At 40.0% G+C, this 27,811-nt stretch overlaps 4 protein-coding genes across 4 annotated transcripts; 1 reads left to right on the top strand and 3 right to left on the bottom strand.

Moving 5' to 3' along the window:
- Positions 1-1,863: 1,863 nt before the first annotated feature.
- Positions 1,864-4,096, top strand: LOC139480394 (uncharacterized PPE family protein PPE21-like). Its single transcript, XM_071263459.1, has 5 exons — positions 1,864-2,263; positions 2,674-2,762; positions 3,113-3,255; positions 3,477-3,705; positions 3,980-4,096. Exons 1-5 carry the CDS (start codon positions 1,864-1,866, stop codon positions 4,094-4,096), a joined length of 978 nt encoding a protein of 325 aa, XP_071119560.1.
- A 6,248-nt stretch (positions 4,097-10,344) lies between these two features.
- Positions 10,345-11,067, bottom strand: LOC139478515 (dentin sialophosphoprotein-like). Its single transcript, XM_071261006.1, has one exon. The coding sequence runs from the start codon at positions 11,065-11,067 to the stop codon at positions 10,345-10,347; it is 723 nt and encodes a 240-aa protein (XP_071117107.1).
- A 4,099-nt stretch (positions 11,068-15,166) lies between these two features.
- LOC139480395 (uncharacterized) lies at positions 15,167-17,333 on the bottom strand. The gene is made up of 5 exons (XM_071263460.1): positions 16,898-17,333; positions 16,537-16,625; positions 16,019-16,161; positions 15,592-15,820; positions 15,167-15,283 (listed from the first exon to the last, which is right to left on the bottom strand). Exons 1-5 carry the CDS (start codon positions 17,331-17,333, stop codon positions 15,167-15,169), a joined length of 1,014 nt encoding a protein of 337 aa, XP_071119561.1.
- Positions 17,334-22,731: 5,398 nt separating this feature from the next.
- Positions 22,732-25,427, bottom strand: LOC139480398 (spidroin-1-like). The gene is made up of 5 exons (XM_071263464.1): positions 24,950-25,427; positions 24,589-24,677; positions 23,656-23,798; positions 23,189-23,417; positions 22,732-22,848 (listed from the first exon to the last, which is right to left on the bottom strand). The coding sequence occupies exons 1-5, from the start codon at positions 25,425-25,427 to the stop codon at positions 22,732-22,734; spliced, it is 1,056 nt and encodes a 351-aa protein (XP_071119565.1).
- Between the last annotated feature and the right edge of the window lie 2,384 nt (positions 25,428-27,811).

The raw sequence follows: 27,811 nt of genomic DNA, 5'->3' as shown, positions 1-27,811 counted from the left end.
TGGCTTCAAGGAAGTTCCGTACGATTCGGGGTGTATGGGGTTGGCATGCTTATATAGGACACAACATGACGGCTGTTTTAGATATGGTAGAACAGTCGGATGAAGAATATCATCTATGTCACGATGAGTTGTCAAAATGTTGTTGACTATGACCATGGTATTCTCTCCTGCCAACAAATCACCCCACCCCCCACCCCCCCAACCTCCAGAACCTTGAGTCTGTTGACCTACCATATTCAATAAGGCATTCGTCACTGATGAAGTCATTTTCAAGAATCGATTCCGGAGATGCAAAGTCCGCAATGCAAGTACCGGTATTTATAGGGCGTAGTTCTTGGCATGTCTGATGTCTGCCCGGTATGTCAGTAACGTAACATCAGGTTGTGTTAACAACGCGGGAGCATCCAAAAGTTCCAGCAATGTGGGCATGGGTGGCTCCCATCTGTATCATACCCAGGGCTCGTTCGCGTTGTTCGAGTATCAGTCATGGCAGTCTGTGGCGGTTTTTTATCAGTGCGAGTGTCCGATATGCTGACCGTATAATGTATATGCCCTTATTGCACGCGAGGTTTCGGCTGCTAACGCGGCACGTGTTTTATCACTTTTTCGTATTGACTACAAAAATACGTGCCGTTGACGTGTATCACTTTCTCCTCAGTACATTGTTGTGTTTGGACGATGTGTTATTTTGTGAAAATATTTCAAGATTTCTGTTGTTAAATATATCATAAATATTGTTAAACAGAAATGAGGGTTGAGCGTCACGTCATGTTCAAACTGAATATGAATAGTTTACATTGTCATGGGTTATTGGATATTTCATCTTCAGCGCCTGTATTAGAGACAACTAAGCCATTTACTATGCGGTCTTGTGACCTTCACAGTAAGAGCGTATTGTCTTTTCACCGAAATGCCTGCCATGTGTTCGAAAATGGGTATGCATTTACCCTGCCTACCCTTCACGTAAGTGAATAAAAAAACTGGGTTGTTCATATGCTAAATTTTGGATGACCATTCTCTGTTTCCTGTTGTGAAATAGCTTGTCATATACTGAGATAAACCTTGACACACTGGTACATAGGGGCCATACCTTACCTTGATTGCATTATAATGAACTTCAGGCTTCATGGTATAACTACATTCCCCTTAGTGTTTCATTGGGGTTAGAAGCGTGGTCTTATTATTAACCATTTGTACTTCTCATTCCAAACAATAGAATTAGGGATGTTTAAAAAAGTAATTTGTTGCAGAAAATACTTAGAAAAGTTGTTTGCCTCAGCTTTGATCCTGGATTGATAATTTCTTCATTTCGGAGAAATAATATAATTATGAACCGACGACCGAAAGACTCGCTTATAAAATTCCAGAACATTTGTGCATGGCATTTGAACGCTGAGAACGTTAAATATTGTAGAATGTATGCAGGTATATTATAATCATATTACCATGAAGGGAAGAATGATTACAGACTTAGTTTCTAATAACAGTTTTGTTACATAAGGAAACAACATACTCTCGATATAGTGAGCGCAGAAATCTGATTAAATTGTATATGAGTGAAAAACGTATTATATATAAGGATCACAAACTTTCATAACTTGAAGAAACGTCGTGAGTGAAATGTTTGGGGTGAAAGAGCTGGATATCAATGAATGCATCATTCTTAATTTATCATGGAAAGCTGTATATCTCTCAAAGCCAGTCCTTAATTACATAAGGTACATGGGATAGGACTTCCGATTGATCCCCTCTTAAAATGTCTGTGACGTGATTAATTACCAGCTTATTATACCTGTGGTGTATATAAACCCGGTCAGATAGATACCAGCATTATCTCAGGTTCTTCTCGAGTACAAATCTGCCATGGCTTTCCTCGCAGTAGCTCTTCTATCTGTCATAGCTCACCTGACTTTGGGTCAAGGTTGGGGTCAGAGTAACGCCGGACTTGGTCAAGGTAATGCAGGACTTGGTTTGGGACAAGCAGGGGCTTCTTGGGGTCAAGCCGGACTTGGTCAAGGTAATGCAGGACTTGGTTTGGGACAGGCAGGGGCTTCTTGGGGTCAAGCCGGACTTGGTCAAGGTAATGCAGGACTTGGTTTGGGTCAGGCAGGAGCATCTTTAGGCCAAGCTGGACTTGGCTCTGCTGCGATTGGATTTGGTACCGGCGGCCTTGGATTTGGTACCCAAAGACTTGGGATTGGCAGCTCGGGTTGGGGTCAAGTAGGAGCAGGATGGGGCCAGAACTTTGTCAACCCTTACCTGAGTAAGTATTTATAGATAATATAACCACTGTACAACTAGGTTAAGGTGAATTCGCTCTATGGAAATCGAACACTCAACCGCAAGTGTTGTTAAACAATAAAGAAATACTTGAAAAGTAATCCTCGGGGTTTATGCCCCCAATAAATGTTGTATCCCTTTATATACTTTGTAAACTTACATGCTGGATGTCTTGAAAATGTACGTTTTTTGGTAAATCACACCCCATATGTTTGCCTCCTTTCAGAGTAAAAATGTTTGTGTTGAAACGGTGATCAAAAATAAAATCCTCAGCCAAATCTGAGAATAGTAAACGGTCGATCCGTAAGAAGCTCGCACATTTACTAACTACTTGTATGTGTATGTGTATGTTTCTTGATACAAAGTGTTCAACTGTATTTACATTCCCCCCAGATACTACCATCACATGCACTGGAACAGCAACAGGTTTTGCGATGTCACTGACCCTGAAGAGGATGCAGCCAACTTTGGGAGGATGGGGTGTAAGTAGTTTTATTTATTGAATGAATTGGTTGGGGTTGTCAGATAATTCTTAAAGTAAATACAGTGCCGGGTAAAAGAAGTTATACACCCATGTTTGATGGAGGCTAATTGATGGTGTAACAAATTAAGAAATGGTTATTAGACGGGGATATATTTGATATGGATACCACAGTTGGACCTCAAATTCGGTGTATCGGTCACTGTTTTCAGCCTGGAAACGTTTTGATAAGGTTTGTAATTTGTGGTTAATTCCAAGTACTTTATTTTGCATGGCAACAGCTACTCCATTGTGACTACACTCGTGTAGTGTGTTTTGAACTAAACTGAGTTTTATTATTTTTCATTATAGTTTGGTCAGTCTCGTAATGGTTTGTCTGGATCAGCCGTTCTGAGGACCACAACCGCGTCAGGAACTTACAACCTTGTTATCACTGAGAGATCTCGCGTGGAGGCAGGATGTACTGCTGATGGACTCGGGCCTGTCCTTGGAAGGTAAGGGCGGGTCATTTGTCCTTTGGGTCCCTTGGAAGGGGTTTGGGAAGTTAAAGCCATACTAGGAAAGTGATTTGTATGTCATTGTTTGCCCGTCATGAGTCTCCCCAGAATATGATTAAAGAATCTTTACATTTTTCACAGTAAAATACTTTTTATCATGACTCAAACAGAGCACTTGTCAAATGCATCTTAAATATCAAACTATGTCTCTTCTGTAGCAACGTTTGGGGCCAACAGTGGGGTCAAGGTCTTCGTCAACAGTGGGGTCAGCCATGGGGACAGCAGTGGGGACAAGGATGGGGTCAGTCATGGGGCACTGGAACGACCACCACCCCCGGAGTTGTCACCTCTGTCACCCTCACCACCAACCAGGAGACTATCGTTGACTTGGGCTCTGCCAACCTACCATTCAGACAGCTCGAGAGATACGGAGGACGTGGAATGGCTGTAAGTAGTTTGTTTAAATCATATATAATGTCGTTTCATAGTCTTATGAGACCAACATGGCTGGTATTGTGTTCATCGAAATCAAACTGACTGACCGCGTATCACGGAAATTGGAAAAGTGGAGAAATACGAAGAATGATCAATGTGTGAATCAGTCGTACTTATCTTATTTTTTAAAAAGGACAAGGACATAGGATAAGGTCCGAAAGACTTGAACCGGTGTCCTTAAACTCTCTGAGACAAATGAATGATATTAGCTTACTGCTGTTTCCAGCTGTGTACATCCTTGACCACTGGCACTGATGGACGTCAAGTGTGTGTGGAGCCTATTCTGGCCTGCTGCAAGTTGGGATTCGACAACATGGATGCTGTCACACCAACACCTCCATAAACAGAAAGAGTTATTTGAAAGCTGCAACCGGTGTGTCTGTTGTGAAATGTCAATTTAGTTAAATAACAATATAATTTATCATATGTTCATCTCATGTGACATAACTACATCGGTTGTATTCATATCATTGCATGTTCTGTTCATCATCAGTCATTATCTACCAGGGTATTACTAAAGCGCAGGGAGTATTTATTTTACAAATAAAAACTACGAAAACAACACGTGTTACATATTTCTTATCTCAAAACAGCATTGATGCGCAAACTGGTAGACATCACAACTTTGATAGACTAAACGGTGCCTCAAATCGAAAGAATGTGTGTTGGATCATAGCTTTGATAAGGGGCACGTGGGTTTTTGAAGTATAGGAGGTTCCATATCATTGTGCAGAGTGTACTATGGGCTTCCATTTACAGACCATCCCTGATGTAAACTCACTGAATCATAGCTCTGGTAGACTTTCGAATAACGTAATCACCACACATGCCTCTCGATCCGGTGTTGTGTGAGAATACACCGACAAAAATAGTAACTCACGACTCACGACTGATTACACGTGTAGTATGTATATATAACAACGTCTTTGTCATAACCAGACAAGACTGGGTTACTCTGAAACTTACAAGGGTTTCAAGACGAAGAAAGAACTAAATGTCTTTTGTCACAAAGGAATTTCTACCATGACACTGAAGAAGTCTTGATTCTGATTGGTCTGATTTAAAGAAGGACATAATATGATAAAAATTGTATTACTTCCGTCACACACACCCGCACACGCACACGCACACACACATACTACACATACCATGCATTTTTGTGCAAAATACATCTTGAAGAAAAGTGGTCCAATGTTAAGGTAGGCAACAACGGGGTCAGACAATGATGCATATATCTTTTTATTCTAAAAAAATAACGTAATAATTTATAGCGTAATATTAAGATTTTATTCATTTAATTAATTTCTGATGAGGTTCAATTATTTTCATATACAACTGTTGAACTTCAAATGAAAATAAGTTAAGCCTCGATTTGTTTAAGAATGGAGGAAAGTGTTAACAAAGAGCCAGAATAGAAAAAAAAATCGCATTATAATAAATACCTGAGGACCTGACGCATGTTGTGAATATCAACTACTTTATTCTTATGTCTGTAACATAAAAAGTGTGATGTCAAATATGAGTATTATCAAGACAAAAAGATACGACACCAATCTCGCATTCCAGTTGTACTGGAATGCACAAGATGTCAAATTAAAAACATTGGAGATAAAAATACCGTTTTTCCAAGCGCTAAATTGAACTTGGAACCATGCGCGCAGCGTGAGGTTTCCAATGTTAAATTAAGCGCGGTTAAATATACAGGTAACTTCGTCCATTGAAAGCACAGTTGCATTCTACCATGTTAGAATTAGACGTCAACTCTTCAGCCAAAATATAGAGTGATGTGGCATTAGTGGAATCCAAAGTTTAGAGTGTTGTTTTTGTCTGAATGAAGGACATACAGATAACAGTCTTTAAATCTTTAAACAAAGTATGGGGCGGTATATGCTCGAATACTTTTGCTTCATATCATAATACTTTACTCAAATATATGACAGACATTGAAACCGTGAAGCATAGCTACTTCGTAAGTCAACATGAATGGGAACGCCTAAACAAACATAAAGTACAGGGTACCAGTCGTCAGGGCACTACAATTAGCTGTGCAGAGTTGCGTCCCAGAAACATATGATTGTGGGTTGGAATCCCGGTGTTCGCCCCAGTTATGTTTCTAGGTTTGTCAGCACCATATCCGTGCTCGTGGATTCAGATTTTCCTCCCACATATAGCTGACACGCCTTGCTATAACTGGGGTACTGTTAACAGCACGCTCACTCACTCACTCACTCACGCACTCATAACATCACTCAAAAACTCACCCATAACCTCACTCATAAACTCATTAACTCACTCACTCATAAACTAAGATCTAAATTTGAAACTGATGAGGCCGTCTCACTGGTCTCCTTTATTTTCAGTTCAGTGGGAGTAAATCAGTGGAAGAAACTGGTTACTTGATGGTTAGTGAACGATATCAGTTTAAATTCTTGGCCAAATTACATTGTTTTGACTTTGCCAATCCGAGCAGAAATTCCGATTCATATGCACAAAGAAACAGATCCACAAGAAGGGGAACACAATTGGTGCCCATGTGGATGCCTACGTTTTACCTAAATGTCTTACCCCCAACTTTTCCATTGATGTTATCGATGAGGAGTGAGCGAATGAGTATGGTTTTACGCCGCTTTTAGCAATATTCCAGTAATATCACGGCGAGGGACACCAGAAATAGGCTTCACACATTGTACCCATGTGGGCAATCGAACACGGGTCTTCGGCGTGACGAGCGAACGCTTTAACCACTAGGCTACCCGACCGCCCCTTATCGATGAGGAAGTCCAGATTTCAAGTATTTATTGTTTTCTCTGTAAAAGTCAGATGGCATTTGCTATCATTCATGACAAATTGTCGTGAACCTCTGAATACAGATACGTAACTGTATCTGTGGTCACCACGTTTTGTAACAAGAGCCCAATGGATCAAGGAATGAAGTTTACAGATATGCATCTCAACGATCCAGCTTTTGATTCATTAAAGAGAGTCGATGCTCCACGATTTGCAGTTCATTTCTATTCTAGGTCTAGACTTTAAATTTAGTGCAGTAATACACTTTTTCGTGTTTGTTAGGTTGTCATTAACTGTTAAACTGATATATGTCATGACATCGTACTTTGCCGACAACCAAAGTAGTGCTTGACAGACGTGAATTCAATTTGCAAGGTCTGTGAATTAGCCCAACATACTCCTTCTTTAAATGCACACAGAAGTCTCTATCATGTACTTACTAGTATGTAACTGTGATTTCACACACCTTTAATTAATTGACTTTCATTATGAAATTGAAACTTTGATTAAAAAACTGGGGTTTGGGTTGCCAGATACTAGTGATTCTTTAAAAATGAATAGACTCAACCCAAAGCAGAGATACTTTATTCTACCGTGTAGGAGTTACGAATAATGAACGGGCTCCATTATTTAAAATTCTAACATTCTAGGATTAAGGAACATGCAAAAAATAAACCCCCTAAATGTAAGACATATACTTGCGAGGTTCTAGAGTGATGGCTATCAAATATGTAAATCTGTTTTTCGTTTTAATTTTTAAGTTATTTAACTCTCGTGCGCTGTCTTCTTTCATCATGTCGGATCCCATATTGCAATTTGATTGGACGACTCAAAAGGAAGTTATGGTAGCACCTGGAACAAGGGCATATATCAGAATTGAGATAAACATGATTCGAGGATGAAGAAGAGTCTGGACCAGACAATCCAGTGATTGATATCATGAGTATCGATCAAAGCAATTGGGATAAAATGACACGTATCAACCAAGTCAGCGAGCCTGACCACCCGATCCCGTCAGTCGCCTCTTACGACAAACATAATCGCCTTTTACGACAAGCATAGGATTGTGAAACCTATTATAACCCGGATCTTCACAAGTTCATGAATAAAGGGCCCTCCGGTCGGAAGTACGGGCCCACCTTCCTTACGCAATAAAGGACTGGTCATTTGAGGTATCTCATCAACATGTAATTACTGGTCATTAGCTGAATGATTACGCGCATTAAGAGTTAAGTTGGGTCAATAAAAGAATGAGAGCTGATAGATGACCCCGCGGGCAAAGCGTCCGTCGTAGTTTTACTAAGCATAACTGATTTAGAGCATTTTCTATCAGCCTAATAAGCATACTAGATTGAAATACTGGCTTAAGAATTGACACTAATAATATGATAAAAATAATTTTAATATAAACATATATGTCAATACTTTTTGTATGGTTATATTAAAATATTTCGTTTTTTTCCAAAACAAACAAATAAACTATAGAATACTTTCATATTTCTACAAAATATGATAAAATATATTCTGAATATCCAGTTATGTTTAAGCGCCAGAGAGCTGTCTGCTATCCAAAACTGCCGGGGCCATCAAAATTGGGTGATTTGCCTGGCAGATTTGTCTGGCAGTTTAGTTTAATGCAAACACGCTTCGGGGAATTAGCTAAAACGTAATATGTTTGAGTTTGTATTATATTTCGCTGAGTTGAACAACGATTTAATTTGAAGCAGAGCATTTATCGCTTAACGCCACGGTTCTCGCCGTATTATTTCCTTCATTCAGAGCGCCAGGCAGGGTAACAACAAATGCCATCTTGGAAAGTCTTTTGCTGGATACGGTCAGGGCATCGAACCGCAGAATTTCCACTTTCCAGGTAGACGTACATTTAGCCACCCGAATTGGAGACAGTATAGATATAGAGTAAGCATTTTTATAGGCAACAATGAAACCGAATTCTTTTTCTCTAAGCGGTGTACAGTGCAACAAGACAGTTCGGAGGTGGTGTTTCAGGACTAACAAGGTTCAACTATAGTTCTAAATTACAGCCTCTCTACAGTGTAACAAGATAGTTCGGGAGGTGGTGTTTCAGGACTAACAAGGTTTCCCAACAGTTCTAAATTACAACCTCTCTACATTGAAACAAGATAGTTCGGGAGATGGTGTTTCAGGACTAACGAGGTTCAACTATAGTTCTAAATTACCACCTCTCTACAGTGTAACAAGATCGTTCGGGAGGTGGTGTTTCAGGACTAACGAGGTTTCACAGCAGTTCTAAATTACAACCTCTCTACAATGCGCGATTAAGATTCACGTAGCATTCAAAACAAGTCCAGCAATGTCACGACGAAGACACCAGAAAGTGACTTTCACTATACGGTAGGATGAGATAGTCATCTCTTAGTACTGGTATTGCTGACATACACGTACGGCATTGCTATATCTTGGTCGGCACGATGCTGATTTCCACCAAGGAGCAGTTTCTGATAATTGTTACTTAAACGATGATTGAGAATGCGAATTAACTTATAGATAACTATCATATAATATTAATAAGCATATTTTATAATGCGACATATTTCATTCTCCAAGTAAATAAGCATGGCGCTATATTGATATTACCCCGGTGTTTGGATCAGTGTGTACTCAAGTTTCAATCTCAGCTCCCTTGGGAGTACACACAACAAGCTGCCTTGTGTGGCTTTAGGAAGTTTAACAGTAAGACTGCAATCCCATCCTACCGAGTACCTTTTCAATGCTGGGTCAGCTGAGGTATATTTGGAACAAGTCTCTTGCCAATTGAGTCACCAAATGTGAGCTGTGTTTTCTCGGGCCTAGATTTGCAGACTAAAGTGATATACATGTAGCTGTAATATGGCTGAGTACGGGATTAATCAATGTCCAACGGAATGTATCTGAATACATGAAGATCGTACGGCATTAAGGTTGGTTAAGAATAATCCTTCACCATGTTGTCGTTCTTCTTGATGTTGTTGTTGTTGGTTTGTTGTTTAACGCCGTACTCAGCAATATTCCAGCTATATGACGGCGGTCTGTAAATAAAAGAGTCTGGACCAGACAATCCAGTGATCGATATCATGAGCATCGACCCACGCAATTGGGATCGATGACATGCATCAACCAAGTCAGCGAGTCTGACCATCCGATCACGTTAGTCGCATTTTACGACAAGCATGGTCGCCTTTTACGGCAAGCATGGGTTGCTGAAGAACTATTCTACCCCGGCTCTTCACGGGTTACGGCATTAAGGGGATACAACAAGGGCTGTCGGCTCGGTGTCAGTATACTGTGTGTGAGTAGGGTATTCATGTTAAACTGCGACATGGTATCTCGGAGGGTTAGCAAAATAAAACCCTCATTAGTCTGGCCTTATGCAAGCAGACACAGACATAATGATATAGACAGAAACGAACACAGGCACACATACAGACATTTACACACCCTTATGTGTGGGGTTAGACCGCAGTCGCAGAAGCTCCCATGCGTCAGGCTCATTTTAGTGTCAAAACGAACCTGTAATAGCGAATTGGTAAAGGGTAGATTTCATGATAGAATGGAAAACATGAGCAAAACTATTTCACTATTTTTCTCGTATGGTCAAAACTGTGGTGCCCGCCGTACATGATATGGTCCCATCTGTATCCAATAAGCCCCATCTGTATCTCACTTGGTCCCATCTGCATCTCACATGGTCCAATCTGTATCTCACTTGGTCCCATCTGTATCTCACTTGGTCCCATCTGTATCCGACATAGCCCAATCTGTATCTCACTTGTTCCCATCTGTATCTCACTTGTTCCCATCTGTAACCCACATGGTCCAATATGTGTCTGAAGCAGTCCCAGATGAATCTGAAATGGTCCCAGCTGTGTCCGACGCGGACAAATCTGAATCTGACATGGTCCCATCTGTATCTGGCATATTCCAATCTGTACCTGGCATTGACACAGCTGTGTCTGAATTAGTCCCATCAGGATCGGACTTGGTCCCTGTATCTGTATCTGACATGGCATCATCAGTATTATACATGTCCCCAGGTGTACATGCCATGGTTCCAACTGAATCTGATATGGTTCCATCACTTTCTGAGATTGATGCAACTCCATCTGAATTTGTCCTAAAAGAATCTGACATGGTCTCATCTGTATCTGATATGGTCCAATCAGTATCTGGCATGGTCCCATCTTTATCGGACATTGGTGCAGCTGTATCTGACTTTGTACCAACTACATCTGACATGGTCCCATCTGTATCATCTATTGAAGTAGCTGTATCTGAATTGGTCCCAACAGGATCGGACTTGGTTCCATATGTATCTGACATGGCTTCATCAGTATCATACATGTCCCCAGTTGTACTTGGCATGGTCCCAACTGTATCTGATATGGTTCCATCACTTTCTGGCGTTGATGCAGCTGTATCAGACATGGTGCTAGCTCTATCTGATATGGTCCTAGCTTCATCTGACATGGCCCCATCTTCATTTGACATTGTCCCATCTGTATCTGACATAGTCGTAGTTTTATCTGACGTAATTCCAGCTGAATATGACTTGGTCTCAGCTGTATCTGACTTTGTCCAATCTGACTCTGACTTCGTTTCAGCTGTATATGACTTCGTCCTAGCTCTATTTGAGATTGATTCAGCTGTATCTGACGCGGTACAATATGTATCTGACTTAGTGCCAACTCAATCTGACATTGTCCTGGCTCTATCTGACATTGATTCAGATGTACCTAACGCGGTCCAATCTGACTCTGACTTGGTTCCAGCTGTTTCTGACATTATCCTCGCTCTGTCTGACGCGGTCCCAGTCGTATCTGACGTCGCCCAAGCTCTATCTGACATTGATTCAGCTGTATCGGATATGACCTCTTCTGAATCTGACAGTGTCACCTCAGTATCTGACTTCGTCCAAGTCGTATCTGACATGGTCCCACCACTATCTGAAATTGTCCTAGCTCTATCTGACGCGGTCCCATTTGTATCTGACTTTGTCCAATCTGTATCTGACTTGGTTCCAGCTGTATATGACGCGGTCCCAGGTGTATCTGACGTGGTCCAATCAGTATCTGACATTGTCTTAGCTCTATCTGACGCGGTCCCATTTGTATCTGACTTCGTCCAATCTGTATCTGACTTGGTTGCAGCTGTATATGACGCGGTCCCAGGTGTATCTGACTTAGTCCAAGCTCTTTCCGACATTGATTCAGCTGTATCTGATATGACCTCTTCTGTATCTGACAGGGTCAGCTCAGTATCTGTCTTCGACCAAGCTGTATCTGACATGGTCCCATCAGTATCTGACTTCGCCCATGCTGTATCTGACATGGTCCCATCAGTATTAATCATTGTCTCAAATGTATTTGACATGGTCAAGCCAGTGGTTGTAATAAATTAATAATTAATGCTTAACACATTCATATGCGGATAAAAACAGTCAACAATTCATTCATTGGCAACTAGATGCATACAACAAGCACTCGGTAACTACGAGGGACTGGCACGTGTGGGATTGATCAGCTGATCACGTGCAGCAACCCACACGAACACAATTTCTTTCAGTGGTCATACCCATGACGCGAACACACTTACAAAGCACAAAAATAATTTGACAGTCGAAGGTGTTCTTCATTACAAGAAGACTCATAGAGTCGTTTATGTAGCGACAAAATGAATATTGCTTTCTCATAGAGTAGATGTACAGGTTTGATAACCAGCGTTCTTACAAAATCATAAGATGCAGGTCGAAGGTTTCGTCGCACATATCAATCGCACAATTTAACCTGAAAGCTACCTTGGAGATTATGTAACATGGCACGCGTATTGCGTATGGAGCTTCTCATAGACATCACTTACCGCACGTGCAATGCGAGTTAGCCACATGTGAAGGCCATACAAGTTCAGGGTTTGAAATACCTGGGCCCTGAAAAAGAATATCTCATCGCAAACGGTTTTTATAACATCCATGTGTTGTGGTCCTTAATTAAACTAATTTTAGCCCTTGTTTAGGGCAAAAGAGAATACATTCTTTTGTCATTTGGTAATGCCATACATGTTGCATGCACACGGCAAAATGCGCTACCAAAATATACCCAACAGAGAACATTTACGCCCCCGTGTGCACATGGGTTAAAACAAAGTTTAACAAAAGTGGTAAAACGTCACCTCGAGCTTTCCTCTCACATCAAACCGACACGCCCGTGCTATAACTGAAATACTGTTCAAAATAGCGTTAAATCAAACTCACATTTCAATTAAATAAGCTAACAAAAGAGTGCATGTTTGACTTTTTAGCAACCAGTTAATATTGTTTCAAAACTCCAATAAACCCGGTTTAGAAATGGTGTTCAGCATCCATGATTGCCGTAAGAGGGGACTATGCTTCTCATGAGAGTCGACTAACGAGAGCGGGTGGTCAGGGTCACTGATTTGGTAGATGGATGTCATCGTATTCCAATTGCGTGGATCGATGCTCATGATGTCAATCACTGGATTATCCAGTCTCGATTGCTTACAGACCGCCGTAAATTAGCAGGAGTATTGCTGAGTATGGCGTTACACAACAAACAAACAAACATAACTCCAATATGTCTATTCTCCCTCGTCATTATTCGAGTATCTAGATGGGGCGGTCAGGTATTATTGTGGTCAACGCTTTGGCTGATCAAACGGACGCAATTCCTCATGTGTGAAGCCCATTGCTGGTGTCCCTAACCCTGATGAGATTGAAATAGTGTTTAAAGCGTCGTAAAAGCTAGAAACGTTAAGAATAATCCTTCACAATATTGTCGTTCTTCTTGATGTTGTTGTTGTTGTTGGTTTGTTGTTTAACGCCGCACTCAGCAATATTCCAGCTATATGACGGCGGTCTGTAAATAATCGAGTCTGGACCAGACAATCCAGTGATCGATATCATGAGCATAGATCCACGCAATTGGGATCGATGACATGCATCAACCAAGTCAGCGAGTCTGTCCATCCGATCACGTTAGTCGCCTTTTACGACAAGCATAGTCGCCTTTAAGGGCAAGCATGGGTTGCTGAAGACCTATTCTACCCCGGAATCTTCACGGGTCGTTCTTCTTGAACTGAGGGTGAAAAGAAAGTATACCGTTTGTTGAAAGAACTGTGGTTAAATTGTATTATGTCTATTTAACCATCACCCATTCCTGCAACAGTTTTTAAAATGTAATAAGTGGCTGAGTTATTTTGTGTAAAAATAAATAGGTTCAATGAAGACCAGGGCGGAAATGAACTAGCAACCACATGACCCTACCATGTTTAAAATGTTGTAAATCTGTGCCGAAAAAAAATCTTGACATGATGTCTACCCATCAGCAATTGTGCATTATGCGAATTTGAAAAAAAATACAGTCATGTAGACGTATTCTTGGAGTGCTAAGCGCCAGTACAGTTCATTGTTTGGATATATTATCGCTTACTTATATTTTCAAAAATATCATAAAATCAACTGATAGGTATAGTTTCTTTTGCCTTCGGTTTAAGATAAAGAATTGCTTACTTAAATGAAATATTTGGTACATCTCGCGCCTTTGAACCCAGTGGAAAGGCATGTCTCCAATCATATCCGACCGCCATGTTGATATGATCAACGTTTTGAACCAATACAAGCATGTTCTGAAGAATATACTGGTAGCTCTTAAAAAAGGGAATAATCAGTCTCGATTATCTGCCTAAATATAATGAGGATAGTTATATGAATGGATCACTGAAAATTAGCTATGATTAGGCGTTCGCGAAAGAGGTAAACATGTAAGCATAAACGTCTTCTATCTCTTCCCGTTATTGCAGAAAGTTTGAATATGAGGGAACAGGCAACAACAAAATCGTTTTAACTTCATTTTTATTCTAAAATAAATTACTACATACATGAAATACATACAACATATGAACATTGAACAGATAGCTACGCACAGATCAACGTTTTAAAACCCAACCCTTTTGAATGATGCTCAAGCACATTTAAATAAGTATTACATATAGAACATTTTCCTAATTGATTTCATATTACCCAAAAAGGATATAATCGCATTATCTATTTTGACACAGAGATATCAATAAAGACATCCTCGACTGTACAGTGCAATTAATGACCAGTCGCTTTTGATAGATAACCTGGACCCATTATGGGGTTGTTTATCATCAATTCTCTTGTCAGCAACTCCGCAAACAGGAGATAATTTGCACTTGAGATAATTTGGTTAAAGTCACAATTCAAGTGCGAATGGGTTCATTATAATAGTATGTGAGTGAGTCTTATTTACTCCGCTTCAAGCAATATTCCAACAATATCACGACGGAGAACACCAGAAATGAGCTTCACAGATTGTACCCATGTGTGGAATCGAACCCAGGTTTGCAGCATGACGAACACTTTAACAACAAGACTACCCCACCGCCCAATTCATCATAATGGAATAGATATACATGTATAACACAGTGGATGATTGAGGATGTCTAAGATACTGTGTCAGATATTTTGGTATCTTGATTTTCAAAACTAGAAGCACACATTGCTTATATTAATAGCTATTAAATATGTTCTCATTGAAATACTGAGAACAACCAGAAAGAATCTCTTTCTGATTTAAGGGGCTGCCGGGGTGACAGCGTCCTGATTGTCGAATCCCAACTTGCAGCAGGCCAGGATAGGCTCAACACACACTTGACGTCCATCGGTGCCAGTGGTCAAGGATGTGCACAGCTGGAAAACAATTGGAAGAAATGTCATTTGTTTATTTTGGAGTGTTTAACATAAGGATACCTCTGCGAAAACATGAACGATTTGGACGTGTACAACGGAAATGTGAATAGCAGTTAAGAGTAAATCGATGTATCTTATTCTCATAAACCATTGGTATAAAGAGTCAATATCAAAACGACTATTGTATTTTTATATGTGAGAATTTGTGTGTGAGTATAATTTGAAAAGTCATGTATATTATAAACCTTGTCCATGTATGGGTAGATTATGAAATGGCAATACATAGTGCAAAAGGGTCTATCACTTACAGCCATGCCACGTCCTCCGTATCGCTCGATCTGTCTGAATGGTAGGTTGGCAGAGGCCAAGTCAATGACAGTCTCCTGGTTGGTAGAGAGGGTGACAGATGTGACAACTCCAGGGGTAGTGGTCGTTCCAGTGCCCCATGATTGACCCCATCCTTGTCCCCACTGCTGTCCCCATGGCTGACCCCACTGTTGACCAAGACCTTGTCCCCACTGTTGACCCCACACGTTGCTGAAATTGCGAAATTATTTTATTTTATGAGTTAATTGATATGGTTAATTGTGTGAATCAGCTCTTGGATTTAAAAACACCCCAGGATTCACCAAACACTGTTTTCCGGGAGAAAACATAAACATTAATAAATGTATATAGAGGGTTCTTTTTTTAAAAACTTTCCCCGAGACACGCCAGATACAGTCACATATTTACCTTCCAAGGACAGGACCGAGTCCATCAGCAGTACAGCCAGCCTCCACACGAGATCTCTCGGTGATAACGAGGTTGTAGGTTCCTGACACAGTGGATGTTCGCAGAACGGCAGATCCAGTCAGACCTCCGCGGGATTGACCCCACTAGAATATTAAGAAAGAAAATATAACTAGGTTTCTTGTTGGTCATTATGATACATTCCACACGGACAGGGCTTTGCTGAAGTAGGGATATATACATGATCGGACATTTTCTGACATTTTCCAGATCGCACATAGACAATATTCGTAAGCTGGGTGATTGTGGATTTACGCTGTGTATGTAACATTTCAACCATATCACGGCGCGAGAACACCAATAACAGCCTGTACCCTCTTGGTTTTTCGAAACCATTCATTAGAGCGACAAGTGGACACTTTAACCATTAGGTTACCACAACGCTCACTCTCGTTGATGACATATGAGTGGATCAGATTGAATAAGAGACACGAGCTGATGAATGAATAGAAACAACTTACACCCCATCCTCCCCAGCTTGGTTGACTCCTCCTCAGAGTCAAGGACCCCGTGATCCCTGTAGCGCTGAATGTACAGGTGATGGTAGTGTCTGAAGACAGGTTAACGATAATGAAAACAGTGTAAAACAATATGCTTAAAGTTACAAAACATCATAAAGACACTGCTATGCCTTTGTTCCACATTCGTTGGGTCTGTGCCTTGCCTACACTAATAAGATTCGCTTGAAATATGTGTTCCAATTACATTGCATTATCGTTCCGTTTGTTCAATACGTTAAGTTCCGATGCATTATATAATAAATAGAAGAATAGCTTTCCCTTAAAATGTATGAAATAAAAATAATTGTATGCATGAACTTACTGAAGACAGGGTTGATGGTGTTCTGGCCCAGTACTCCTCCTATTTGTCCCCATCCTGCTCCTGGTCGACCAAAACCAAGTCTGGGTAGACCCAAACCCAATCCTGCCTGACCAAAACCGGCTCCTGCCTGACCCAAGCCGGCTCCTGCTTGACCCCACGATGCTCCTGCTTGACCAATACCGGCTCCTGCCTGACCCAAGCCGGCTCCTGCCTGACCAAAGCCAGCTCCCGCTTGACCCCACGATGCTCCTGCCTGACCCAAGCCGGCTCCTGCCTGACCCAAGCCGGCTCCTGCCTGACCAAAGCCAGCTCCCGCTTGACCCCAAGATGATCCAGCATTACCAAAGCCAAATCCAGCGTTACTCATTTGACCCATACCTTGACCAAAGGCCAGGTGAGCTATGACAGATAGAATAGCTACTGTAAGGAAAGCCATAGTGTGCGTGTGCTTGAGAAGGACCTGAGATGTTGATATTGCTGACGGGACTAGACGGAGTCTATATACACCAGGGATACAATACACCAGACTATTAGTTATGTCATTGAAATTAAGAGAAGCGCCGCTGGTCATAAGTGCGGTCCCACCTTCTTATATAATCAAGGGGTGGCGGGTTACTTAATAATTAATTCCTTACGATCCCAGTGTAGACACTAATGTAAATACCAATCCTCGAATTAATTGATTCACGTACCCAATTTTGATGAAAATATGCACACACGCTTCAAATGTACTGCAAAAAATGTAATTGAAAAAAAACCGTATACATGGATTTACCTTAAATATAGCTGTTTTTCTATATTTGTCTAATAGCTTTATTTAACTATTTAGCTAAAATTTTCGGTGTTTATTGTCGTTACTGAATAGTTATCGATAATATTCACGTTGTAGGTGAGGTGAAATGGGGTTTAACGTCGCGTCCAAGATTATTGCACTTATATAGCGATGTGCATGCACGTGTATGTGTGTGTGTGTGGCTGCTTGTACTAGTCCGGACTGATGTATTCACGTTGTAAGTAAAGGCTTAAGTATGATAAGGGCACCTTTTGCCAACCAGAAATATGTGTTTTGTAAATTATGAAAAAAACTTGGAAATAATCGGATATGAATTAGAACTCGTTTTTCTTTTATTCTATGACTAATGACATGATGGAGTCCATAAATAAGAATAAAACAAATGAAAGGGAGATTTTTCCGACATCGACAATGACGAGGTCGATAGTGACGATATGTGACGAGGTCAACTACCCGAAATGAATATTGCACCTGAATGTATGTACAATCAATACCTACGTTTCGTTGGAAATTCAGGATGGCTCAACGACAAAAATATTCTTGAAATTTTGTCACGCTGGTGTTGAAAAAGTATAAATTTTATTTCTCATTGATATGAAAACACGTTATAACTTTGATAATGATTTGTGATGTTGCAATTGCCTTCAAGAACTACCCACAAAACGTTTCAAACATACTCTGCATTTAGTACAAACGTACAATGGACTCTGCATTTAGCAGAGATATTTTATGATTAAAGAAAGTGTATTGTCGCTTTTAATTAAACTGTAAAACGATCATTTATGAACCTGTGCTTCCCGTGGAGCTTGCATGTTACATGTCATGGTTCCACAATACAAGACTTATTACACATTATATCTAAAGGGGTGATAGGGTAGGCTGGTGGGTTTAAGTGTTCGCTCGTTACGTGGTAGGTTCGAGCCCCCCCCCCCAATGGGTACAGTGTTTGAAGCCCATTGCTGGTGTCCCCGCAGTGAATTTGCTGGATTGTTGTTAAATTTGGCGTTTCACTCACTCACTCACTCACTCACTCACTCACTCACTCGTTACCTTACAATCGTTGCTGGTATGGCTTCGTAACGACACGCCGAAGGCTAAGTTGATTGCGATAGATTGTGTGAGGATGCGTAAATCGATATTTCACTTAAGGTCATGTATCGATGTAAAATAATGCATGCTTGTATCTATATCCATGTTATGTTTTATGTAGTTTGATAATTACTTCCTATTTTCTGACGGCATGTACAATAATTCTCAAACATAAATTACTCCGTTCCCTGGTGAAATATGGCTCCTTAATTCGACAGTTCACTCTTAGGAGCGAGTGAGTTTAGTTTAACGCCGCTTTGAACTCTATTTCTGTTTTATCACATTGTGACCACTCAATGTTGACGGAAAGCCCAAGGTCTTACGATCACGAGAATGGTTCATCCTCAGGAATGGTCAAGGTGGGCGTTTTCGTATATGATATCGTTTATAGAACGTTATTATCGAGATACACATGCTATTGTTAAATGTGTGTCACTCTACCGGCACCGTCAAATGTTTGATTTGATCATCATTGGTCTGTTTAGGTATATCTTGTCTCGTGTCTAAGTAATGGAGAAATAAGGAGACCCTGTTGATTCAGGAAGCAGATTGAACGAGCCCCGAAGGGGTGACTTGATTCTACTTCCGGAATCAATAGATCTGAGTGATTTCTCCGACTTAAAACATGTTATTGTTGATATATGATGTCTATAATTTTGCAGAATGACCTAAAGTTGCCTCAGTTCTACTTTTTTAAATGCACGTTCACAATGGCCAGTGAAATACTAGCTCTTAATCAACAAAAGCGAGACGTCATCGTAATAGTTTCCAATGTATACATAAACTTACGCGAACAAAACTGATCATGTGTGTAGATTTAAATTATACCTTATGTCATTGAACATTTAATACATGTTCGTGAATATATGATCATATTTGCACATTATGAAATGGGCATACTAATAACACTAAAAAATTAGCTGTTCCTAAAGCACAATATCTTTCTCATAATTTTTTACCGACAAAGCATATTTCATAAGTATACTTTAATCATATTAAAACGCTATGTTTCATATTTTTATGATCACATTCTATTAACTGAGGAGCAAAAGAAACTATACCTCTCAGTTAATTTTATCATATGTTTGATTTTCAATTGAAAATATCTTGCGATAATATATCCAAACAATGAACTTTACTGGCGCTTTGAAAGCACTCTTTTTAAGACATCATATCTTTGAAATTCAATAAATCTGCCTTTTTCGGCACAATTTACAATATTTTAAATATGGAATGGGTGATGTGGTTGCAAATTCACAAAATTATAAAATTTACACAATTACCCAGCTATAGATTATTGTTTAGAAACTGGTGCAGGAATGAGCGATGGTAAAATAGACATAATAACATTCAACAACTGTTCATATTGCTTTATCCATTGGTACTATTTCAAACCTGTATGTGTGTCAACATCTATAATCAAAATATCACTCCATCTTAATTGTAAACCTCGCCTTTAGAATTTCCAAACAACAACTAAGGACCTTTCTATCATCGAATTCCCACACCTTATATCTTTAAATATCTACTGTATCAAGTGATCGATCCCTGCTAGACTTAAATGTTAAGTTATTTTTATTCATGGATAGACATCGAAAGACTTGGTGAATTACTTTATTACTTGTTTGATACGTTCAATCAATTTCTTGTGCTGCTTTCGTGTGATTCATAAACCCATGCTCATGATATGGACGGAATCGTACAATGGACTCTGTTTGAAGCAGGGATTATTATGGATGATTATTTCGGAACATCTGTCGCTTTTGATGGTCATCTTTAATTGTCAAGCAAAAATGTATGGACAACTTACATGTTTAAATGAATACTTACATAAATGACACAATACCAGCACCAACTTAGTGAGGTGCTCACGTGATTTGATGCATTTCGCGATGTAAGACCCGTTTTATCACAATATAGATCTTGATTATAGATCAGATCGTCCTGACTGGGCGCCACCAGTTTGTGTGAAGCAAACGCAAGTGATACGAGAGGTGGATTCTGATTGGTCCATAGGAGAGGCTTAGAAGAGACATAACTGGTAATAGCCACTGGTGGCGCTACGATCGAACCCAGTAATTCCAGCCTAGTTCGACAAGGGTGGAAACTGGACTTTTAAAGTCAGTTAACTCTCTTGCCTCGGGAAGATGCATTCTATATAGAATTTCGACTCCAGAGAATAATTAGTTTCAATTTTCGCCCGAAACTGATTCCATTTGGCATAAAAAGACTAAACAGCGGTGAAAATGTATGGATGGATCACTGAAAATCAGTGATGACACCAGGTGTTCGCAAGGAGGGTAATTATGTCCTGCCCTACCTGTAAAACCTGCCACTCATACCATTTGCATAAAAAGTTTGTGTTTGATTGCCGCCGCACAGCAGTACCCCCGCCACACGCCGGCGGCAAGCCACGATCAATGGTTTACTGGCGCGCCTCAGACACGAAACTTCTGCTCAGTGAAATGCAGCACATTGCGCGACTGGGTCAACCGTATCATCCACTGTTCTAAAACCCGACTATAATGTGAAAAACACTAAATCTCCTGATCCGTTAACAACTGAAATACAGTTTATGTACTTGTAATATTTTTAAAAAAATACTCGTATACGATACTTGTATTAATTTTTATATTATACGTAGTGCTGAGATTTTATTTCACACTTTCTGAATTAATGAATTCTCATTTTCTGTTTGAGATATTTTATCTAACTCACAAGCCCATTAAATTATCAAATTGTCAAAAAAGAAACAAGGCGCCGAAACCGGGAGGTGCGATCGCTTAGCAGTGTATTTGAAGCATAGCTGTTAAAATAAGAAGAGTTTCAAACAAATGACGCTTAAAAAACAGTTATCCAGTAAATCTTTTACTGGATGTAAAATATTTTCGCTGTCAACACAGAAATGTAAGTGCTACGAAGCCCGGCTACTAAAGCATGAGGTAACTTCGTTACCGGTAGTTCCGGCAAGGTGTTACTTTCATTGCAGTGAACATATCACTTTTCTGAACTTTAGACATACCTGCACCAAATGCATGGATACTGATTCAGAAAGTATGAACTTTTATAAATGGTGTTTTATCATGTTCACTGACGACAGGGTCTTTGATCTTGTATTTGAAAAGTTGTGTGTGTATGTGTGTTAACCAACAACTTAATATGAGCCAGAAACTGCTTGAATTCATTTTTCCGGCACCTCTCTTCAGAGCTACAATTGGCATTTGGGATATTGGCTTGTGTATGAACACAAAACGATATGTTTTTTGTTTGATTTGCTTTTATTAGTTAAATAATTTACTACACTTGTGCATTGCACACAGCATTCGCTTACATGAATACTGCATATGACATGAAAAAATTATATGATAAAATGTTTCTAAATAAATATATTTTTACATGTAATGCAAACAATTTCTTTTAAATTGGCAGTGGTTTGAATTTGCCACTTTGTACATTTTCTAAATTTTGAAAACCACACAATGTATTATTCAATATGAATCCCACATGGTCATATCTGTATTGGGAAGACAGTTACACGAACATTTTCAATGATATAATATTAAGAATACTTGCAACATGACACAAAACGGAATATTAACATTTTGCCTAAAATACAAAATTACAATTCGTTCCATCACGATGTCAAACACACTTTAATGAGTACATGGACTTTTCTTTAATTGAACAATTCATTACATACAATTCTTAAAATAATGTTATTCGTGAATGAACATTGTAGTGTTTACATTTATCGGGAAAAGCGTCATAGCTATAATGATCTACTTTAATTCAAACAATATGTTTATCTATGTGGTCATTTAAACATCCCAGCTATCAAAACATTACAAACATAATGTCCATAAACCTTGTGGTCACCTTTTTCTTCTGTATCCATTAGAAATATACTCTAGAGGTTTTAGAGTGATAGGTATAAAATATGTTCTTCATTTATTTAAGGGGCTGCCGGGGTGACAGCGTCCTGATTGTCGAATCCCAACTTGCAGCAGGCCAGGATAGGCTCCACACACACTTGACGTCCATCAGGGCCAGTGGTCAAGGATGTGCACAGCTGCAAACAGAAGAAAGCTCTGTCATTTGCTTGTTTTTGAATGATTATGGCGCTTTGATTACGGTAACTCTTAGAAACATAGAATAGTATCCCTTTTCAGGCTGTCAAGGGTATGGAAAGATAATTTAAACATAAAAAATAGAAGATGAAGCCTAATTCTAATTTGTTAAGTTACACATTTGCAAATAGCTTTCCTAAATGTCAAATACGTTTATTTCAGGTTTAAAGGGTAAATATGAGATTTGGTTGAGGCCCAAATTTGTAAAAAATGTGAATTTCATAAAAATATATGAAATATTATGAAATCACAATGCATATGACAAATATGTCTCGCACTTACAGCCATGCCACGTCCTCCGTATCTCTCGATCTGCCTGAATGGTAGGTTGGCAGAGGCCAAGTCAATGACAGTCTCCTGGTTGGTTGTGAGGGTGACAGAGGTGACAACTCCGGGGGTGGTGGTCGTTCCAGTGCCCCATGACTGACCCCATCCTTGTCCCCACTGTTGTCCCCATGGTTGTCCCCACTGTTGACCAAGACCTTGACCCCACTGTTGGCCCCAAACGTTGCTGAAAGTGCGAAGGAACAATTATTTTACTTTAGATCTAATATATTTTGTTATGTATCAGTGGTATGGAAATTGAGTGAATACGCATTTGGATTTAATAAATAGGTTTCATTGAAATAATGTGTTCCCGTATAATTCATAAACATATTCAGTATATTCAGTATTCACTAAGTAATTCAAAAAATGGTTTGTTATTGAAGAAGTTTCCCGAGACGCGCAAAATGTAGAAAGATCTTTACCTTCCAAGGACAGGTCCGAGTCCATCAGCAGTACAGCCAGCCTCCACACGAGATCTCTCAGTGATGACGAGGTTGTAGGTTCCTGACACAGTGGATGTTCGCAGAACGGCAGATCCAGTCAGACCTCCGCGGGATTGACCCCACTAGAAAATTAAGAAGGAATATAACAAGGTTTTCATGTTGGTCATTCCCATTTGATGATGGGATATATACACGATCTGATATATTCTGACATTTTCTATAATGTCTTGGTGAAACAGGCGAAACCATTTTGGTGAAACCAACGAGCACGGGAATGTTGCTGACAAAGTTTAATAGTATTCATGGCAATCAGGGATTCGAACTCACGAGCATCGGATTCTAGCACGACAAGGGGAGTCAACTGTGCAGAGAATCGTGGCACCTAAGATGACAAGCCTCCCTTGACTCTGACCCTAACCCTGACCCCACAGAGAAGCTTTTGTTCAGTATTCAAGTGATCAAGTAACCGATGTAGCTAACCTTCATAAATTCTCTTCGGTCTGACTGGTCTAAATGTTACTGTGTCTGTATAACGCTTTAGCCATTAGGTTACCACGGCCCTCACTCTCGTTGATAACACATGAATGGAGTGAGTGAGTGAGTGAGTTAGGTTTAACGCCGCTTTTAACAGTATTACAGTTATATCACGGCGTGTCAGCTTAATGTGGGAGGAAAGCCCGAAGTGATGCAGGTCTCAGACGTTTACCACTTTGGTGAAACCCACGAGCACGGGTACGGTGCTGACAAACCTAGAAACATAATCGTGGCGAACCGGGATTCGCACCCACAATCAAGGGACGCAACTCTGCACAGAGAATCGCTGCACCTTAGACAACTGGGCCCCCCGTGCCCCCACATATGAATGGATCAGATTGAATAAAAGATTCTGATGAATGAATAGAAACAACTTACACCCCATCCTCCCCAGCTTGGTTGACTCCTCCTCAGAGTCAAGGACCCCGTGATCCCTGTAGCGCTGAATGTACAGGTGATGGTAGTGTCTGAAGACAGGGCAAAGATAATGAAAACAGTGTTAAACAATATGCTTAAAGTTACAAAACATCAAACAGACACTGCTTTGCCTTTGTTCCACATTCGTTTGGTCTGTACCTTGCCTACAGTAGTTAGATTCACTTGAAATATGTGGTCCAATTACATTGCATTATCGTTCCGTTTGTTCAATACGTTAAGTTCATATGCATTATATAATTTACAGAAGAATATCTTTCCCTTAAAATGTATGAAATAAAAATAAATGTATGCATGCACTTACTGAAGACAGGATTGATGGTGTTCTGGCCCAGTACTCCTCCTATTTGTCCCCATCCTGCTCCTGGTCGACCAAAACCAAGTCTGGGTAGACCCAAACCCAATCCTGCCTGACCAAAACCCAATCCTGCCTGACCCAAGCCAGCTCCTGCTTGACCCCACGATGCTCCTGCTTGACCAATACCGGCTCCTGCCTGACCCAAGCCGGCTCCTGCCTGACCAAAGCCAGCTCCCGCTTGACCCCACGATGCTCCTGCCTGACCCAAGCCGGCTCCTGCCTGACCCAAGCCGGCTCCTGCCTGACCAAAGCCAGCTCCCGCTTGACCCCACGATGCTCCTGCCTGACCCAAGCCGGCTCCTGCTTGACCCCAAGACGATCCAGCATTACCAAAGCCAAGTGCAGCGTTTGCCATTTGACCCATACCTTGACCAAAGGCCAGGTGAGCTATGACAGATAGAATAGCTACTGTAAGGAATGCCATAGTGTGCGTGTGTTCGAGAAGGACCTGAGATGTCGATATTGCTGACGGGTCCTGTCCGGGTCTATATACACCTGGCGTTTAATTAAATTGCATTTTATTATGTCACAGAAATTTAGGAGTACCCGAGTCGGAAGTCCCATCCCTCGTTTCTTACATAACCAACTGGCCAATTAGATGGGATTACCATTTCCGAAAAACCTGTCACGTCATGTATCAAAATTACCATAATTTGATGACAACGAAGATGTTCACGTAGGGGACTAGTTGAACGGTTACATTGAAGCTCATCAGCTTGTGACTGACAAGATTAGTTGTCAAATTAGAAGATTCACCAGGTAAGTGTGAGTTTTAGCTGATCGTTGTTTTTCGCATGTTTATCACTTTTAGAAAAATGGCGTTTGATTTCCAGAGAAAATAGGTTCCGCAGTGAAAACGTACCATGAAGATATTTATACACCCATAAAAGTTAAGTACCGCTTCCTACTTGTATATATTTTCATATAAAATACGTTTGGATAATAAACAAAAATCGCACCCTATATTACTTTTCTGACGAAATGAGTTTTTGTTCACAATGTCACAATGTGAAATACAGAAGCCGCAATCGATAACTGTTCCATACAGCAATATATATTTGGATACCATTTCTAACGATATAAGCCAGATTTTCTTTTTGTTTGTTTGTTGGATGATATATATTCCAGCTAAAGTACGGCTGTCTGTAAATAAGCGAGTCTGGACCAGACAATCCAGTGATTCACATCATGAGCATCGATCTACGCAAATGGGATATGGTGACATGCATCAGCGTTATTCTCCCAAGTATGGGTTGTTGAAGACCACTTCAAACTCGAAAATTCACGGGAGACCAGGTTTTTAACCACCCAGGGGAATATCTTAGAACCAACATTTCAGCAGGTATCTATCTATCTTAGACATTCAAAGAAGATAAGAGTTGTATGCAGATATTTCCAAAAGATACATGTCAGTTATTTAAAAAAACATCATTAAGATGCAAACAGTATACATTGTATTCTAATGTATATGACATTGTATATGCCTTTTCGAAAACACCTTGTGTCAACACTGATTTTCAGTGATCCATTCATATAAGTTTCACCGTTATTTTGCCTTTTGAGCCCAATGGAACCTGCTTCGGTAGAACATCGAGACAGATTATTCCCCGGCGTTGACGTTTTACATATATAATGTTTGATACTGAATGAGACATATTTGTCTTAATGTATTCGAGAACAAGGTATTAACAAAGGTGTTTTGTGAACGTGTGCATTTGGTGTGAAAACACTTTGGACCTAAGACGCTTACGCGTTACTCAAGCAAATGGACGCAGTGTCCCTGTATGTGTTTTGCATGGGTTGTTTTCGTGGATATTAATTTCGAACGTCAATCTGATCGGTCCACCATGTACATCTACACACTAGCACATATTCTTGATGGACCATTTCGATTAAATGTTTATGTTTACATTTATATATCCTTGAACGTATATTCAAGTAATCACTGAAAAAACATTCTATGCTCTCTGTGATAGCATATTTACACGTCAAATGATATTGTTTTGAATATTGTATCTTCTGTTTGTATAACTTAGTGAAAATACCATGATATGTGTTGACACAGTGGTATCGTGTGTAAGCACGTGCGATACGCCTTTGTTGAAAGAATTCTGGTATGGAGAATAACTTTGATATGAATGAATGAATGAATAAATGAATGAATAAACAAATTCATAGAAATGAATAGGTTTTTTTATAACACAACACATTCTAATACTATCGGTATCAAAATCGTCAAGCGTGTACCTGATGGGATGCACATCCAGATAACACAGTTCCTCTACCAGAGACTGCATACTCACACAGCAGCAATATGTGCACCCGTAAGATTATTGCATCAGGAGTCTTTATACATAAAAACAAGCTTAACTTGGACGACACTGCCATATAATTGAAACGGATGGGGCAGGATGAAAAGCTAACTAAGCATGCGTGCTTCCAGGCATGACGAGCCTCTTTTGAGCCGTTTCGCTTCTGGAAATTTAGTAATGATATATTTGTTATTTTTACCACAGTGGTCTCGTTGGTTAGATAATGAGTGTTTATTTTCAAACATTAAAATCAACTATTTTGTGTGTGTGTACTCTTCTTGAAATGCCCTTTCACTTCTGTGTTAATGTTTTACCGTGTCCTCTATGCTTGTTGGAGGGACGATTGTTTTATATCAGTTGTTTTACCTTCAGTACACACTATAACGAGTCCATGTCGAACCAATTATTTTACAAATGTAAGAACCAGTGCATTCAAACACATGGCACGTAAATGATTTTTCTTCAATTCCCAACAAACCACCACCCAACCCCCTCG

The sequence above is a fragment of the Haliotis cracherodii genome, unplaced genomic scaffold (genome assembly GCF_022045235.1).
Source record: "Haliotis cracherodii isolate W230 unplaced genomic scaffold, xgHalCrac1.p SCAF_4, whole genome shotgun sequence".
Lineage (NCBI taxonomy): Eukaryota > Metazoa > Mollusca > Gastropoda > Lepetellida > Haliotidae > Haliotis > Haliotis cracherodii.
This window is presented reverse-complemented; position numbering and strand designations above follow the sequence as displayed.